Genomic DNA, 15000 nt, shown 5'->3' with positions numbered 1-15000 from the left:
ATGAAGATGATGTGGCGTTCCTGCGGATCACAACAGCAAGGATCGGTCTGGATGGCTCAGCCCCGCCGGCTCTGACTGGATATGTGGAATAACAGAGAGAGAGACAGAGAGAGAGAGAGAGAGAGAGAGACAGAGAGAGAGAGACAGAGAGAGAGAGACAGAGAGAGAGAGAGAGAGAGAGAGAGAGACAGAGAGACAGAGAGAGAGAGAGAGAGTGAGAGAGAGAGACAGAGAGACAGAGAGAGAGAGAGAGAGACAGAGAGACAGAGAGAGAGAGAGAGCGAGAGTGAGACAGAGAGAGAGAGAGAGAGACAGAGAGAGAGAGAGACAAGAGAGAGAGAGAGAGAGAGACAGAGAGAGAGACAGACAGACAGACAGACAGACAGACAGACAGAGAGAGAGAGGATTAGCATATAAACACAAACCACCAGTAACGACTGTCATGTGGGGGGGGGGGGGGCGGGGGGGGCTGGGGCGTGTGTGTGTGTGTGTGTGTGTGTGTGTGTGTGTGTGTGTGTGTGTGTGTGTGTGCGCGCGTGTGTATGTGCGCGTACGTGCGTGCGATTGTGAATTGGCAGACGCTTGTGTACGTGTTCACGTGTGTGCGTGTGTGTACCGACTTTGCAGGGAGGGTCTTCTGCAGACGCTTTCATCAGCCCAAGATCTGGGAGAGCAGATGAGGCGAAGCCCAGACCTCCAGCCTGACCAAAGTAGAGAAAATGATTCAGCGCATACTCTCTCCTCTTACAGCAAGACGGAGCAGTAGGAGTGTCCACGCGCTAATAACAATAACAACAATAATAATAACAGCGTTCAATATTAAATACGTTTGGTACAATTATTTGGTTAAAGCCGCTCGGGACTCACGTATGATGTGATGATACACGGCCAGCAGCATTTTAAGAATATGGATTCCTCGGTCCTTCCCAGTGCTCTGAAATAGAAAAAATCCTCCTTCGCTGCGCCTCTTCCTCCTTGCTATCTCCGTCTTCGGTTTGTCGCGTGTGATGCACGACTCCTCACCGGACGGCGCACGAGGAATCGGGGTCAGAGGGGGTGTTCCATCCGAGGGCTGTTACCATGACGACACATGGACCGTACCGTACCGACCGTGAGGCGGGTGTGTGTGTGTGTGTGTGTGTGTGTGTGTGTGTGTGTGTGTGTGTGTGTGTGTGTGTGTGTGTGCGTGTTTGAGTGCGTGCGTGTGCGTGTGTGTGTGTGTGTGTGTGTGTGTGTGTGTGTGTGTGTGTGTGTGTGTGTGTGTGTGTGTGTGTGTGTGTGTGTGTGTGTGTGTGTGTGTGTGCGTGACGAGACAGTATAGGCTAATAGCGCACTGTTGCGCGCGGGAAATGCCCTGAAAACGTCTTCATCGCGGGGAGGAGAAGCCGCTGAGGCTCCACGGCGCGCGCACAGCTACGCACCTTTTATTCCACGTGTTGGCGATCCGCAACAAGCTGATCACGACACCGCCACGCTGCATGTGAACAGTCCAAAAAAAATCACTGAAAACTGGGAACGGTCAAAAAAATATCTGAAAAGGATAGACCTAAATAACTAAAAATCACAAACGGATAGAACTAAATAAAATAAAATCGGAAAACGATAGACATAAATAACATTTTTTTTAAATCACTGAAAAATCAATGTATCTTTCAGTGATTTATTTTTTATTTGGGTCTATCCTGTGACCGGGAGGATCATAATGTAAGATATTACAGTAAAGCACCCAGTATTTCGTTTTTTTTTAGATCTAGCCCTTTTTGCAATTACATTGTTTTTGGAGCCACGTGTCAAATTCAATTATAGGTTTTTATTTTATAGGATGAGTTTTCAACCGTTCAACACTGGCGGCTATAACACTAACACAAGTTTCATTGAATATTTGTTTCCGTTCTATTTATATTTTATTCTCGGTTGCTGTCTCTGCAGTCTGTGTTGTCGACGGTAGGTTATACTGGCCTCTGCTGTTTAGCATATGAACTGCAGGGAACACCCGGCTTGGATTATTCAACTCGTTGACAAACTGTTCCGATATATGCAAAATTGTATATTAATAATAACCATACGTTGTGGCAAACATTGCTTTTACAAATGTGAAACATACTATTCAAGAAAAAGCCACACATATTAAATGCCATCATTACTTTTTTATTGAAGACAATTGCTACAAAATGTTTTTTTTGTGTATTTTCTCTTGTCATTTCTTGTTTTCTTTTTAAAAATAGACAAATACAAGTATTACAAATAATTATAATTCAAAGGGATACAGTCAAATATACATGGCGTTCTATACACATTAAAAAAAAATCCTCAAACATACAATATCGTATAAGATCACAGTGGTAAGGATTGAGAAAAAAGAGGTGAGTGTTTTCGTTTACTTTTTTTTTTTGGTGTGTGCGTGACACTTTAGCGCCTTTCAAATCGACCCCTGTCCCGTTTATAATCCACGTGTTCTAGGATTGGAATGGTCCAAAATGTCTGTATTATCGAGGGGGATATATAACATACAGGACGATGGCCACCATGGCCCCACCAGGGGACAAAACTAAGGGTGTTGGGAAAGGATATGAGTGCAGTAAGACTGACACCAGACAGGGTGTGTGTGTGTGTGTGTGTGTGTGTGTGTGTGTGTGTGTGTGTGTGTGTGTGTGTGTGTGTGTGTGGCTGTGTGTATGAATGTGTGTGTGTGTGTGTGTGTGTGTGTGTGTGTGTGTGTGTGTGTGGCTGTGTGTATGAATGTGTGTGTGTGTGTGTGTGTGTGTGTGTGTGTGTGTGTGTGTGTGTGTGTGTGCGTGTGTGCGTGTGTGTGTGTGTGTGTGTGTGTGTGTGAGAGAGAGTGATATCATACATCGATTGACCTTTGTTTACACATCAATAAGTTATAAAAGACCATAATGTGTTGTTCTGTCTGTACAATGGAACCAACACAGAGTACTGCTCCAGGGAGTAGGGGTCGGAAGGGTGCTACTTTATAGTGTCCCGTAGCGTGAGAGAGTGATCTGGGTGTAAATATACCATGTGCCAACCATTTCAGTAGACATGTACGTGACATGTACGTAAATATGACATGGCATGTATACTTCTTCGTATGAAAATTGTTTTGGAAAAAATTGACCTAATCCAATCATGCTCTTATTTCATGTGGGGAGAGTGAGAATAGTTATATAGTATTCAAGTAGCTCAACTATATGGTCGGAATGCACCAGTTGGTGATCATAATGATGATGTAGCAATTAATGTTAAGAACTGTATTTAGGAATAAAATACAATTTGTGAAACGAGGAGTTTCTTGCACTTTCACATATTATTTCATTCATCTGGACCCCTGGTCATGGCTCATGCAATTCATGAATTCATAAATGATATCCACTGTTAGCTGCGACTGCTTGTTTACCTCTTGGTGTCTTTTACATTCAGTACAATCCAATTGGGGGGGGGGGGGAGATTGGATATGAATTTATCTTCAAGGTTTCGATTGGGGCATTTAGACGTAATTGGTCATGTTCTAATAAGGGCTCATAGACATGAAAGGTGTGCCTAAATGGCTATTTCATGAATACATTGTAATTGCAAACTTGCAATACAATGACATTATGATATGATAACGTATTTAACGATAATAAAAAACTGAAGGAGATGTTAGTACCCTTTCAGGGTTTAAAACCCACCATTTGGTGTACAGTATCATGGATGGGGGGTGGACGGTGGCTAAGCTCACACATGTATTGTGCTAGTCATACAACATGAAGAACGCCATGCCAAAGTCGGACATTTTGTACAGCTAATCCCTTCATCTATATACAGTGTACTACACACACATCCTACAGTCCCTTTGAATTGTCAAATATACATACAATAGTACAACAAACCACAAATAGTATTAAAAGTCACACAGAAAACAAAACAAATCAAAAACAAATTGGATTTCTTATTAAAGTGCAGTGTTTCAGCAAGGACCTTCTGAATCGGTTGTGGAGCTAATTTGGGGACGTTACAGGTTTTGTTCATTTGTGCAATTAAAAATGGCCTCTGGCTTCACACACAAGACATGTTCCATGAGAAAGAGACCGACTCGATAGAAATGGACCGGAAGAAGTGTTCCAAAAGTAAGAGCCTCACTGTAAAAACCAGGGCTTCGTATAATCCTATTTAACAAAATATACAGAAGAGTGTCACAAATAACAAATTAGTTCTGATGCAACGAATCAGAATATAAAGGTGGCTGACTCCTACCTTGTTAAACTAGTGGTTAGTTGGTTGTACTTACAACCAACTATTACAAGCATTCGATATGTTGAAGAGTGCAATCCTTTTTTTTATCAAATTGTCTTAGTAATTTCACAAGATGTTTATTTTATTTTATCATCAACACATTTGTTTGTAGTGGTTGAAATCAGAGCCACGTGTCAGGTTTACAACTTCAGTGCATTGGGCAAGCGAACACCAGACCAGAACAATATACGTTTGTCAAATAACATCCACCCCTACAGTATTGTATTTTACAAGGTAATAAGAGTGTATTTAAAGGTCAACTAAAAGTAGAAAAACGTTTTCTCTTACGAAGGACGGTGCGGTCAGTCAGTTAAAAATATAGAACGTGTGAACTTGATAACACAACAAGCTCGTCCAAATGGGTACACAGCTGGGTTCCTACTCACCCGACGATTTCATGCATCTGACTCCAAATTCCTCCGTTCGTTCTTTCACCAGCTAAGACATCAGTGGCTCTCTGTCCTTCCTCAATAAAGGCAATCACGTCTCAGAGCAACGTTAAGGGGAAGCAGGACAGTGAGAGGCAGGAACGGGCCGTTTTCAACCCCTCAAATCAACCATGAGTAGCTATGATGGGTAAACACATGAGGACAAGATGCTGCATATTTAAGCTGGCTCTTCCTGGTTACACTGGGTGAATCGGAGACTTGGCAGTGGTTTGGGAAAATATTACTCAGCTTATCCTTCAAATATGACTTTGGCACATATTTTACACCCTGACATTTACAGAGAATGCCCACAGTTCATTATTTCATTGTTCACATTTGTCAAGGTAAAAACTAAGCGATAGAACACACTCTGCTAAGACCCCGTCTATCAGAAGAGGGAATCGCTTCTACGTATCAACATAATTACAAAGTACGATGCGGGGACTCCAACGGTACAGTAGAGCTGTAACTCTGTGCAGATAATACCACATTTCACAGATCAGTAGAGTAAAGGATTCCAGATAACTCTCCAACTGTTTCCACCACCAACACATGTAACACCGACGCCGTGATTGGCTTTCGTTCCCTTTTAAACGTGTAGAACAAGGAAAACGTGAAGTAACTTTTGTTAATAAATTAATAAAAAAACAAACAACAATGGGGTTGTGAGCGATGAGCTTTGGTTGAGGCCCAGACCGTCATGTATAAAAACGAAATACTGGAAGAAAGGTCGTTGGAAGCTGAAAACGAAGAGCTGGAAGAGTTGGGAAAAAGAGTTAAAGAAGAATCCAAACTTTGGTGGTTTCTAGGTTTTTCTGGGAAGAGTGTGTGTGTGTGTGTGTGTGTGTGTGTGTGTGTGTGTGTGTGTGTGTGTGTGTGCATGCCTGTGTTTGCCCGTGTGAGTGTGTATATGTGTATGTGTGTATATGTGTGCGTGTGTGTGTATGTGTATGTGTGTATATGTCTGTGAGTGTGTGTGTGTGTGTGTGTGTGTGTGTGTGTGTATCTGTGCGTGTGTATATGTGTGTGTGTGTGTGTGTGTGTGTGTGTGTGTGTGTATACAGTATGTGTATGGGTGAATATGTATGTGTGTTCTGAGGTCTGGCATCAGAGCGACCGGCGTGGTTCCTCCGAGGACATGGGGTCTGGCCGGGCTCGGGGGGCCGGGCTTGGGGGGCCACGGCGGTCAGACCTCCACGGAGGTGATCTGGTTCATCTGGGCCCTCATGGACTGGACGCTGTTGAAGATCTTCTTCTGGTGGCCGGCTAGCGTCACCCCCACTTTGAGGATGTCACTGGGGGGGGGGGGGTTTTATGTATCAAATGCTCAGTTTTAAGGTCATTCTGGACTAAATATAAGGCAAGGGTCAAAGGAATATAAAGTTACAAAAAGCCGAAATATAAAGATAATTAACATGAAACAGGCCTATGTAATATACAGTATAATAGTATATTGTATCATATTACATGATATATGTATACAGACAGCGATATATTGCTTCTCCTTCGGCTGACAAATTTCCCTTTTTTAAGTCGCTTTGGATAAAGGCGCCTGCTAAATGCCCTAAATCTAAATGTAAAATGATATTATTGGATATACTTAAATAGCTAATTGCTTAAGCTTCTGAGAATAGCTTACTACAGCAATGGCTCAAAGTCAAATTCTTTTCACAAAAGAAAGAAACCAGAGAATACTATCTCACGTTTCGTCTCACACCCAAAAACACAAAGGGAAAGCGGACTCACTCCATGGTCATCTGGGACACCACGCTGAAGCTGTTGAAGCCCTCGTTGGTGAAGTACTCCTTGTACTGGCTCATCTTGATGGCGTCCAGCCACTCGTCCACCGTGGTGAAGGAGGAGAAGTCTGGAGGGCTGCGGTCCAGCAGCGCCAGATGAACACTGATGAGCACCCAGGAGACAGGAGGCAGGAGATTGAGTCGTTAAGCAGGAATGACCTCGGGGTGGACGCGTGGACGCGCGGAGTGAGCAGGAGCCGCCGCAGAGTGTGGTGGTCGGTGTAGAGTCGGTGTTTGGGTGGAAAATAAACGAATGAAGCTAGTGGGTCGACTGAAGGTCATTTACTATCGGAAACAAATAGTTACCTTGAAAAAAATCTGTTTCACTTTAGTTAACGGAATATTTTGAGTAGAATATTGCTGAATAAAATCATAAAGAAACATGAATAATTCACTCTCGATCGAAACGGCATGAAGATTGTTTTGTATCTGCTTATGAGCATATTCATCCAATTCTAATCTTGATTAATTAAATTTAAATTAACTCCATTTAAAAATAGACCTAGAACAATCATTCACACTCAGAGATAGACCATCTGATTTCAAAAGCTCCTCAACGGGCAGATCTTTCTCCATTTGCACTGCGCTGTACTTTAATAATGTATTATATCAGTATTGTACATAGAATACTGCACTACTACTGCTATACAAATACTGTAATAGTCTTGTATATTGATATTAGGTTATAAGGCTGTACAACCAAATGGTGAAAAAAGCACCCATCCATTTACCCATCCCTTCACCCATTCATCCATCCATCCATCCATCCATCCGTCCGTCCATCCATCCATCCATCCATCCACTCCCCAGCCCCTGGTACCTGGACGAGAGGGGGGTCATGGCCTTGAGGCTGGCGGGGTTGCGGATCATCTTGTCCAGGGTGCTGACGGTCTGGCTGAACTTGGGCCGGTTGTTGCGGTCCTTCTGCCAGCAGTCCAGCATCAGCTGGTGCAGGGCGCTGGGGCAGTCCATAGGGGGCGGTAGTCTGTAGTCCTGCTCTATGGCGTTGATGACCTGCACAGGGTTTGGGTGTACGGTCTGTGACTGGTGGTCTACAAAGGGTGTTTGAGCGAAGCCTGTGATTGGTTCTTTTACAAAGGGTTTTGGGTTACGGTCTGTGATGGGTGGTCTACAAAGGGTTTTGGTGTACAGTCTGTGACTGGTGGTCTACAAAGGGTTTTGGGTTACGGTCTGTGACTGGTGGTCTACAAAGGGTTTTGGTGCACAGTCTGTGATTGGTTAGTTTACAAAGGGTTTTGGGTTACGGTCTGTGATGGGTGGTCTACAAAGGGTTTGGGTTACGGTCTGTGACTGGTGGTCTACAAAGGGTTTTTGAGCGAAGCCTGTGATTGGTTAGTTTACAAAGGGTTTTGGGTTACGGTCTGTGATGGGTGGTCTACAAAGGGTTTGGGTTACGGTCTGTGACTGGTGGTCTACAAAGGGTTTGGGTTACGGTCTGTGATGGGGGGTCTACAAAGGGTTTGGGTTACGGTCTGTGACTGGTGGTCTACAAAGGGTTTGGGTTACGGTCTGTGATGGGGGGTCTACAAAGGGTTTTGGTGCACAGTCTGTGATTGGTTAGTTTACAAAGGGGTTTGGGTTATGGTCTGTGACTGGTGGTCTACAAAGGGTCTTGGTGTTCAGTCTTTGATTACAGTATCACACAGCTATTGCATTTGTTCACAGTTTATAACCTAACCTTCACTTTGTTTTCAAAGAAAACTACAAAACATTAAAATGATGCCTGGATAGGATAACGCCAAGGTTATTATATGATAATATACTCATACGTCTCTATGTAATTATGGGTCCACAAGAAGTTGAATTATTGCTCCAATAATACAACAACCAAATGTCATATTATGCCGGTTAAAGACCGCAAGCTAAAATGGGTCAACTACCAAACCAGCTCGGACTTTTGTCTTTTTACAACCTGCTCTTTTCTGCCATCTCTCTCCTCACTGACTCTCTAATCGTACCTACGGCCGTTGTAACGACGAGCCAATCAGAGGGAAGGTGACTCACGTCCTGGTTGCTCATGTCCCAGTAGGGCCTCTCTCCGTACGACATCACCTCCCACATGACGATGCCGTAGCTCCACGCGTCGCTGGACGACGTGAACTTCCGGTACTGGATCGCCTCGGGGGCCGTCCACCGGATCGGGATCTTCCCCCCCTGGGGACACGAACCAATCAGCACAACGATGAGGGAACCAATCAATAAATACCAATATGTTAGAAATTTAAATTAGAAAATATATAATTATATATATATATATATATATATATATATATATAAAACATAAATAATAATAATATATGTAGGGAAAAGATCTATAAATATGAATAAAGTTATCAATGTTTATAAAATGAATTAATAAATAATGGTGTTCAGAGGACAGCAGAAGTGTTGATGGGTGAACTTCCACACGGTAAAATCAGACCGCATCTAGACTACCTGGGTTCAGCCTGTCTAGTCTGATCTTGTGTTTACATGATGTGCAGGTGAGAGTAGGCTATACCTGGTCATGTCTGGGCCTAGCTGGAAGTGTAAAATGTGAGGACTGATTCGGCGAACAGCACTGTCTTGGAGAAAGTGTTCTTTAAGTTCCCGACCAAGATACTGCAGTTTGTAATTTATATACATGCAAGATACTATGTGAAATCTACAATTAAACTTAAATATGAAAAAAGTGATGGGAAAACACTGACGTTATAACATTATTTAGATTTTCTTTAACAAATGTACAGTTCTGTTGTCACGCTTTGACAACAGAAAAAAATAGGTGAAAAATTAGCAAACATTAGGCTACTTTAAATGTTGATGGGTTATTTACAATAGCACAGTTTAATTTGTATATTTCACATGAACTGCAAAGTACAATGTATTTATTTGAACATTACCTTCAATCTCAACGGGTTATTTAAGGTTTACAGTTTGACTACAATACTTTAGAATCCTAAATAACATACATTATTTGAACATTGCTATCCATCAAAATGCTGTTTTTTTTTATATTAAAAAATATGCCATTGTGTTACTATTCTAAAACGATTCTATCAATTATAACACGTGTTATAATTGATATCATAACACAGACATCTCCAACATGAGGTCTGCCAGAAATCATACGTCTATTCTCAGACAATAAAAGTTCCATCGTGACAATTAACATAACCAAAAAAAATAATAATAATAATCCCACGACTTTCGGCCAACATTCAACCCGACGTTCCTTGTCGTTCCGTCCCGGCGGTTCTAAAGAGCGCCCAGAAGCCTCCGGGTGGTGCGGCGGCCAGTGAGAGAGGGACTCACCAGGGCGCTGGTGTAGGTGGGGTCCGACGCGTCGTCCTCCAGGAAGCGCGACAGGCCGAAGTCCGACACCTTGCTCACCAGGTTGCTGTTGACCAGGATGTTGCGCGCCGCCAGGTCGCGGTGCACGTAGTTCATGTCACACAGGTACTTCATCCCCGCCGCGATGCCGCGCAGCATGCCCACCAGCTGGATGACCGTGAACTGCCCGTCGTTTTGCTTCAGCCGATCGACAAAGAGACAAGGAGAGGGTTGGTGGGGAAATCGTTGGTTAGGCGGTTTTGGTCAGCCAATCAAATAACAGACAAGGAAGAGGTTGGTCATGAACTCATTGGTTAAGCGGTTCAGTTCAGCCAATCAACAGGAGACACAGAGAGGTTGGTCTTGAACTCATTGGTTAGGCGGTTTAGTTCAGCCAATCAACAGGAGACACAGAGAGGTTGGTGGGGAAATCATTGGTTAAGCAGTTTTGGTCAGCCAATCAACAGGAGACACAGAGAGGTTGGTCGTGAGCTCATTGGTTAAGTGGTTCAGTTCAGCCAATCAAATAAGACATGGAGAGGTTGGTCATGAAATAAGTCCCTTGTGGGGTATGGTATTTAACTGACTCTTCAGTAGTAGTTTCTGAACATATCATGTACACAATGGTTGTACAACTTAACAACTGTTATGAGTTATGATGATATAAGTAAAAATCAACCAAAGGTTGGAATTTTCTTGGCTTGTTCTCTTGAAAAAGCAAAACACAATGTGGTCATACTGAAAAGGCAGAACTAGCCATGACGTGCTGTAGCCTTTGCAAAGCAGTGCAGAGAGTGTGTCTTTCATACAATTTAAGCATTTTATGTTCATGCCGGGTTTAGAAGGTTAGCACCAGGTGTGTGTGTGTGTGTGTGTGTGTGTGTGTGCGTGCGTGCGTGCGTCCGCGCGTGCGTGTGTCAGTGTGTCTGTGCTTGCGTGCGTGTGTGCGTGCGTGCGTGCGTGTGAATGCATGAGTGCGGTCCTCACCCTGAGGAAGGAGTCCAGCGAGCCGTTCTCCATGAACTCGGTGAGGATCATGACGGGGTTGCTCTTGGTGACCACGCCCTCCAGACGGATGATGTTGGGGGGTGGTCGAACTGGCCCATGATGGACGCCTCGGACAGGAAGTCCCGCCTCTGGCGCTCTGTGTAGCCCGCCTTCAGCGTCTTGATGGCCACCAGGATCTCCCTCTTACCCGGAAGACGGAGGTTACCGCTGCACACCTCCCCGAACTCTCCTGAGTGGAGGAGGGGAGGAGAGGAGGAGGAGAAGAGGAGGAGGAGGAGAAGAGGAAGGGAGGATGAGAGGATGGAGGAGGAGAGGAGGAGGAGGAGAAGAGGAGGGGAGGAGGAGAGGAAGAGGAGAGGAGAGGAGGAGGAGAGAGGAGGAGGAGGAGGAGGAGGAGAGGAAGAGGAGAGGAGGAGAAGAGGAGGGGAGGAGGAGGGGAGGAGGAGAGGAGGAGAGGAAGAGAGAAGAGGAGGAGGAGGAGAGGAGGAGGGGAGGAGGAGAGGAGGAGAGGAGAGGAGAGGAGGAGAGAAAGGGGAGGAGAGGAAGAGAGGAGAGGAGAGGAGGAGAAGAGGAGAGGAGGAGAGAAAGGGGAGGAGAGGAAGAGAGGAAAGGAGGAGAGAAAGGGGACGAGGAGGAGGAGAGGAGAGAAGGAGGAGGAGGGAGGAGGAAGAGGAGGAGGGGAGGAGAGAAGAGGGGAGGAGGAGGAGAGGAGGAGAGAAAGGGGAGGAGAGGAGGAGAGGAAAGGAAAACAGGAAGACAGGAGCGGAGGAGGAAGAGAGGAGGAGAGGGGAGGAGCAAAGGTAGAGAAAAAGGAGTGGAGGAGGAGAGAGGAGGAAGAGAGGAGGAGGAAGAGGAGAGGAAGAGAGGAGAGGAAGAGGAGGAAGAGAGGAGGAGAGGAGGGGATCAGAAACAGTTTGTTTCCCAAGTAGGTGAACACAACAAATGTGGCCCTCCCTGTGAGGAAGGGTTAGGTGCAAAGGGGAAGAATCCCTGACACTAGAACACAAAGTGTGCGTACCTGCCCCGATGACCTGCTCGATCTTCACGCAGGGGAACTCGATTTCCTTGGCGAACTCCCGGATAGCCTCATTGGGGTCCTCGTAGGTGAAGGGGTCGATGTAGATCTTAACCCCGGGAGACACTGCGAGGCAACACGTCGATTACGATGGGCAGTTGAGACGGCACTTTGGTTGGGTTTTAAGAAGTCAACTTATTTTGTATTCCATAAACGTAGTTTGAGTTTGAGTTTAATGTGAAAGGGTAGATTCCCCAACGCGATGTTGGATATTGGATATTAACCATCAAAAACGTTGACAGCTATTTACTGATAAACTTCAGGCTGATTAAACTCATGTGCTCTGAACTACCCAGAGCGATACACATCACACGTCACGGTCACATGCAGGTTGGAAATGTACAAAAAAACAGAATATTACGCAGAATGGTAAAAAGCAGCCTAAGACTCACAGTGGCCGCTGGTGTACTGCAGTTTCTCTGTGTACTCTGTGTTGTCTGGTCTCTCTGTGGTCCTCCTGCTGAAAAACAATCAGATTGGCAACTTCATTATCATCATCATCATCTTAAACAGCTCATTATCTTGTTCAGACAAATCGTGACCTTGTTCTTCTGAGTGATCTTGTGTGACAGTGTTTGATGACATTTGTAATTAGTGATAGCAATTTGCCGTTAAAACCCTGATTCAATAACGAGTAAGTGTGAATATTGTTCTTTGACATCACATCAGTCAGAAGTGAACGCCAATTGATCAATGACCAATCAGCCTCGTTCCCTGAGCAGCCATCGTGGTTCCGCCCTGGCTGTTTACGCTGCCTGGGTGGGGGACCTGAACGCTGAAGGCCCAGCTAGTGCTGAAGGTTGGTTGTGGCCAAACTGCTACGACCTACTTATGGGTCGCGTCCCACACTGCTGTAGCGTCATGAATCACATCTCATCGTAAACAAAATGGAGGCTCACGTTTTTGTTATTTTAAGCTCATGGTTTTTTTTTTGTTTTTTTGTTACGCCGTTATCTCACCTGCGGCAGATGATGATGAAGACTGTGATGGCGATGATGAAGACCACGCCCCCGGAGGCAGAGCCAATGATGAGAGGCAGCTTCTCTTGGACGCTGGACTTGTACTCCTCTGGAGGGGGGCCAAGCACAGGAAGTGACATCAGCATCCCAAGGTTTTCCCGAGTGAATCACGAGAACATCACTGATCAGCGATAGAATGCAGAACGCTGGATGTTGACAGGTCGAACCATTGGTCTGGATTATAACTCACGCCTGCTCAGACTAGCGTTACTGCTCTCAAGAAGAACAAGAAAATGACATTTTCTAGGATACTTTGTTGAACAGGCAAATAATATGACTGGGGAAAGGAGCCAACACCTTTTAAAAAAAAGTAACATTTCATTTCAGGTTTTAAAAGGGACATGAATAAAAAAAGCGACGTCCATGTCACCGCGGTGTCTTTAAAACTCCCCGACACACAGCAACCCACACGTTTAAAAATAAACAAGCGCCACAGCGCGAGTGGGCCGTTGAATATTGCATGGATCACGAGGGGTACGGGAGGGATACCTTCGGTCATTGTCTGGAAGTACATCTTCCCGCTGTAGCGTCCGAACCCGGCCACGGTGCGCGCACGGACCTGGAACACGTAGATGGTCCCGGGCTTCAGACCGCGGATGTCCGCCATGTTGGTCTGACTGCGGATCAGCGACGAGTTGAACTCCGCCTGGCTCTGCAACGCAGCCGTTGGTCGTATTCAATACAGAGAGAATAACTATGTTAGTAAAGTCTGTTTTTGTTCCCTGTGTGTTCAGAATTGGTGGGGGCAGCAGTAGATTCTTGAGAGGTTGTTTCTAGCTCCCAGCCTAAACGTACTGGGTTTGAATCCCAATGAACACAGAACTGCCTGTAGGCATCCTTGAGCAAGAGGGTTAGCTTACCTGTTGCTGCTCCCCATGACGTATAGATCTTTGAAAATCCTTTTCCTACTACTCACCATAACTGTCTCTGTTTAGTTACTAGCTGAAGCAGTTCAAAATGTTTCATCAACTCAATCACTTTTTTTATGAATCAATACAACTCGCAATGATATAAATCATATACAAATAAATAATAATAACAATTCATAGAAACATCCTCGTTGTCCTCACCATCATTGTAACTCCGTCTTTAAGAAGTGAATACACAATGGATGCATCAAAAATATCACAGCATACCAACAGTACCACCACCAGCACCAGCACCATCACCCCCACCCCCACCACCACTACCACTACCACCACCACCACCAGCACCACCACCACCACCAGCACCACAATCACCACCCCCACCCCCACCACCACTACCACTACCACCAGCACCACCAGCACCACCACAACCACCAGCACCACCACCACAATCACCACCATCACCCCCACCCCCACCAGAACCACCAGCACCACCACCAGCACAATCACCACCACCACCACCAGCACCACAACCACCACCACCACAACCACCCCCACCCCCACCACAACCACCACCACCAGCATCACCACCACCACCACCAGCATCACCACCACCACCAGCGACCCCAGGAAGCAGCCTGTACCTTCTCATAGTACTGCAGCTCATAGTCCAGGATGAGGCCGTTGGGCTGGTCGGGCTGGGACCAGGACAGGGTGATGCTCTCTGGGGCCCGGCTCACCTGGTGCATGATGGAGACGGCCGAGGGGACTTAGGACCCCAGCAGGGAGAGAGAGAGGGAGGGAAGGAGAGGGAGGGAGAGGGAGGGAGAGGGGAGTGAGGGAGACATACAAACACACACACACACACACACATAAACATCAGAGGCATTGGCATTAGAAAGCATTAGAAAGAGACAGAGAAGGCTGTCAAAACAACATTCTAGATATTGAACCAAAATATTGATAAAGCAATTTACAATTTTACGAGCGTTGATGATGTCAATTACCAAATAGACAATCACCATGAGGAAGCTCAATAATTGGAAGCATTATACATTTGGAAATCGTGCCATAAAATAAAATCACAAAATTTTCCCCAGATATTTCTTAGTATGTAAGTGTGTGTGTGTGTGTGTGTGTGTGTGTGTGTGTGTGTGTATGTGTGTGTGTGTGTGTGTGTGTGTGTGTGTATGTCCC

The 15000-nt window shown here is 45.3% G+C and overlaps 1 protein-coding gene across 1 annotated transcript in view; it reads right to left on the bottom strand.

Annotated features, from left to right (window-relative positions):
- Positions 1 to 5889: 5889 nt before the first annotated feature.
- ephb2a (eph receptor B2a) overlaps positions 5890 to 15000 on the bottom strand; it is a gene marked incomplete at both ends in the record, with an annotated part of 25865 nt that continues 16754 nt past the window's right edge. Inside the window, 12 exon segments of the mRNA XM_084479427.1 lie at positions 5890 to 5998; positions 6450 to 6605; positions 7323 to 7516; positions 8528 to 8677; positions 9818 to 10033; positions 10823 to 10921; positions 10924 to 11072; positions 11862 to 11984; positions 12311 to 12378; positions 12878 to 12986; positions 13427 to 13589; positions 14448 to 14572. Of these exon segments, the coding sequence (XP_084335553.1) occupies positions 5890 to 5998; positions 6450 to 6605; positions 7323 to 7516; positions 8528 to 8677; positions 9818 to 10033; positions 10823 to 10921; positions 10924 to 11072; positions 11862 to 11984; positions 12311 to 12378; positions 12878 to 12986; positions 13427 to 13589; positions 14448 to 14572 (1661 nt within the window).

Source organism: Micromesistius poutassou (assembly GCF_964030765.1).
Source record: "Micromesistius poutassou genome assembly, chromosome: 15".
NCBI classification, from domain to species: Eukaryota; Metazoa; Chordata; class Actinopteri; order Gadiformes; family Gadidae; genus Micromesistius; species Micromesistius poutassou.
Note: the sequence above shows the minus strand (reverse complement) of the source record. Positions and strands in the feature narration are given on the sequence as shown.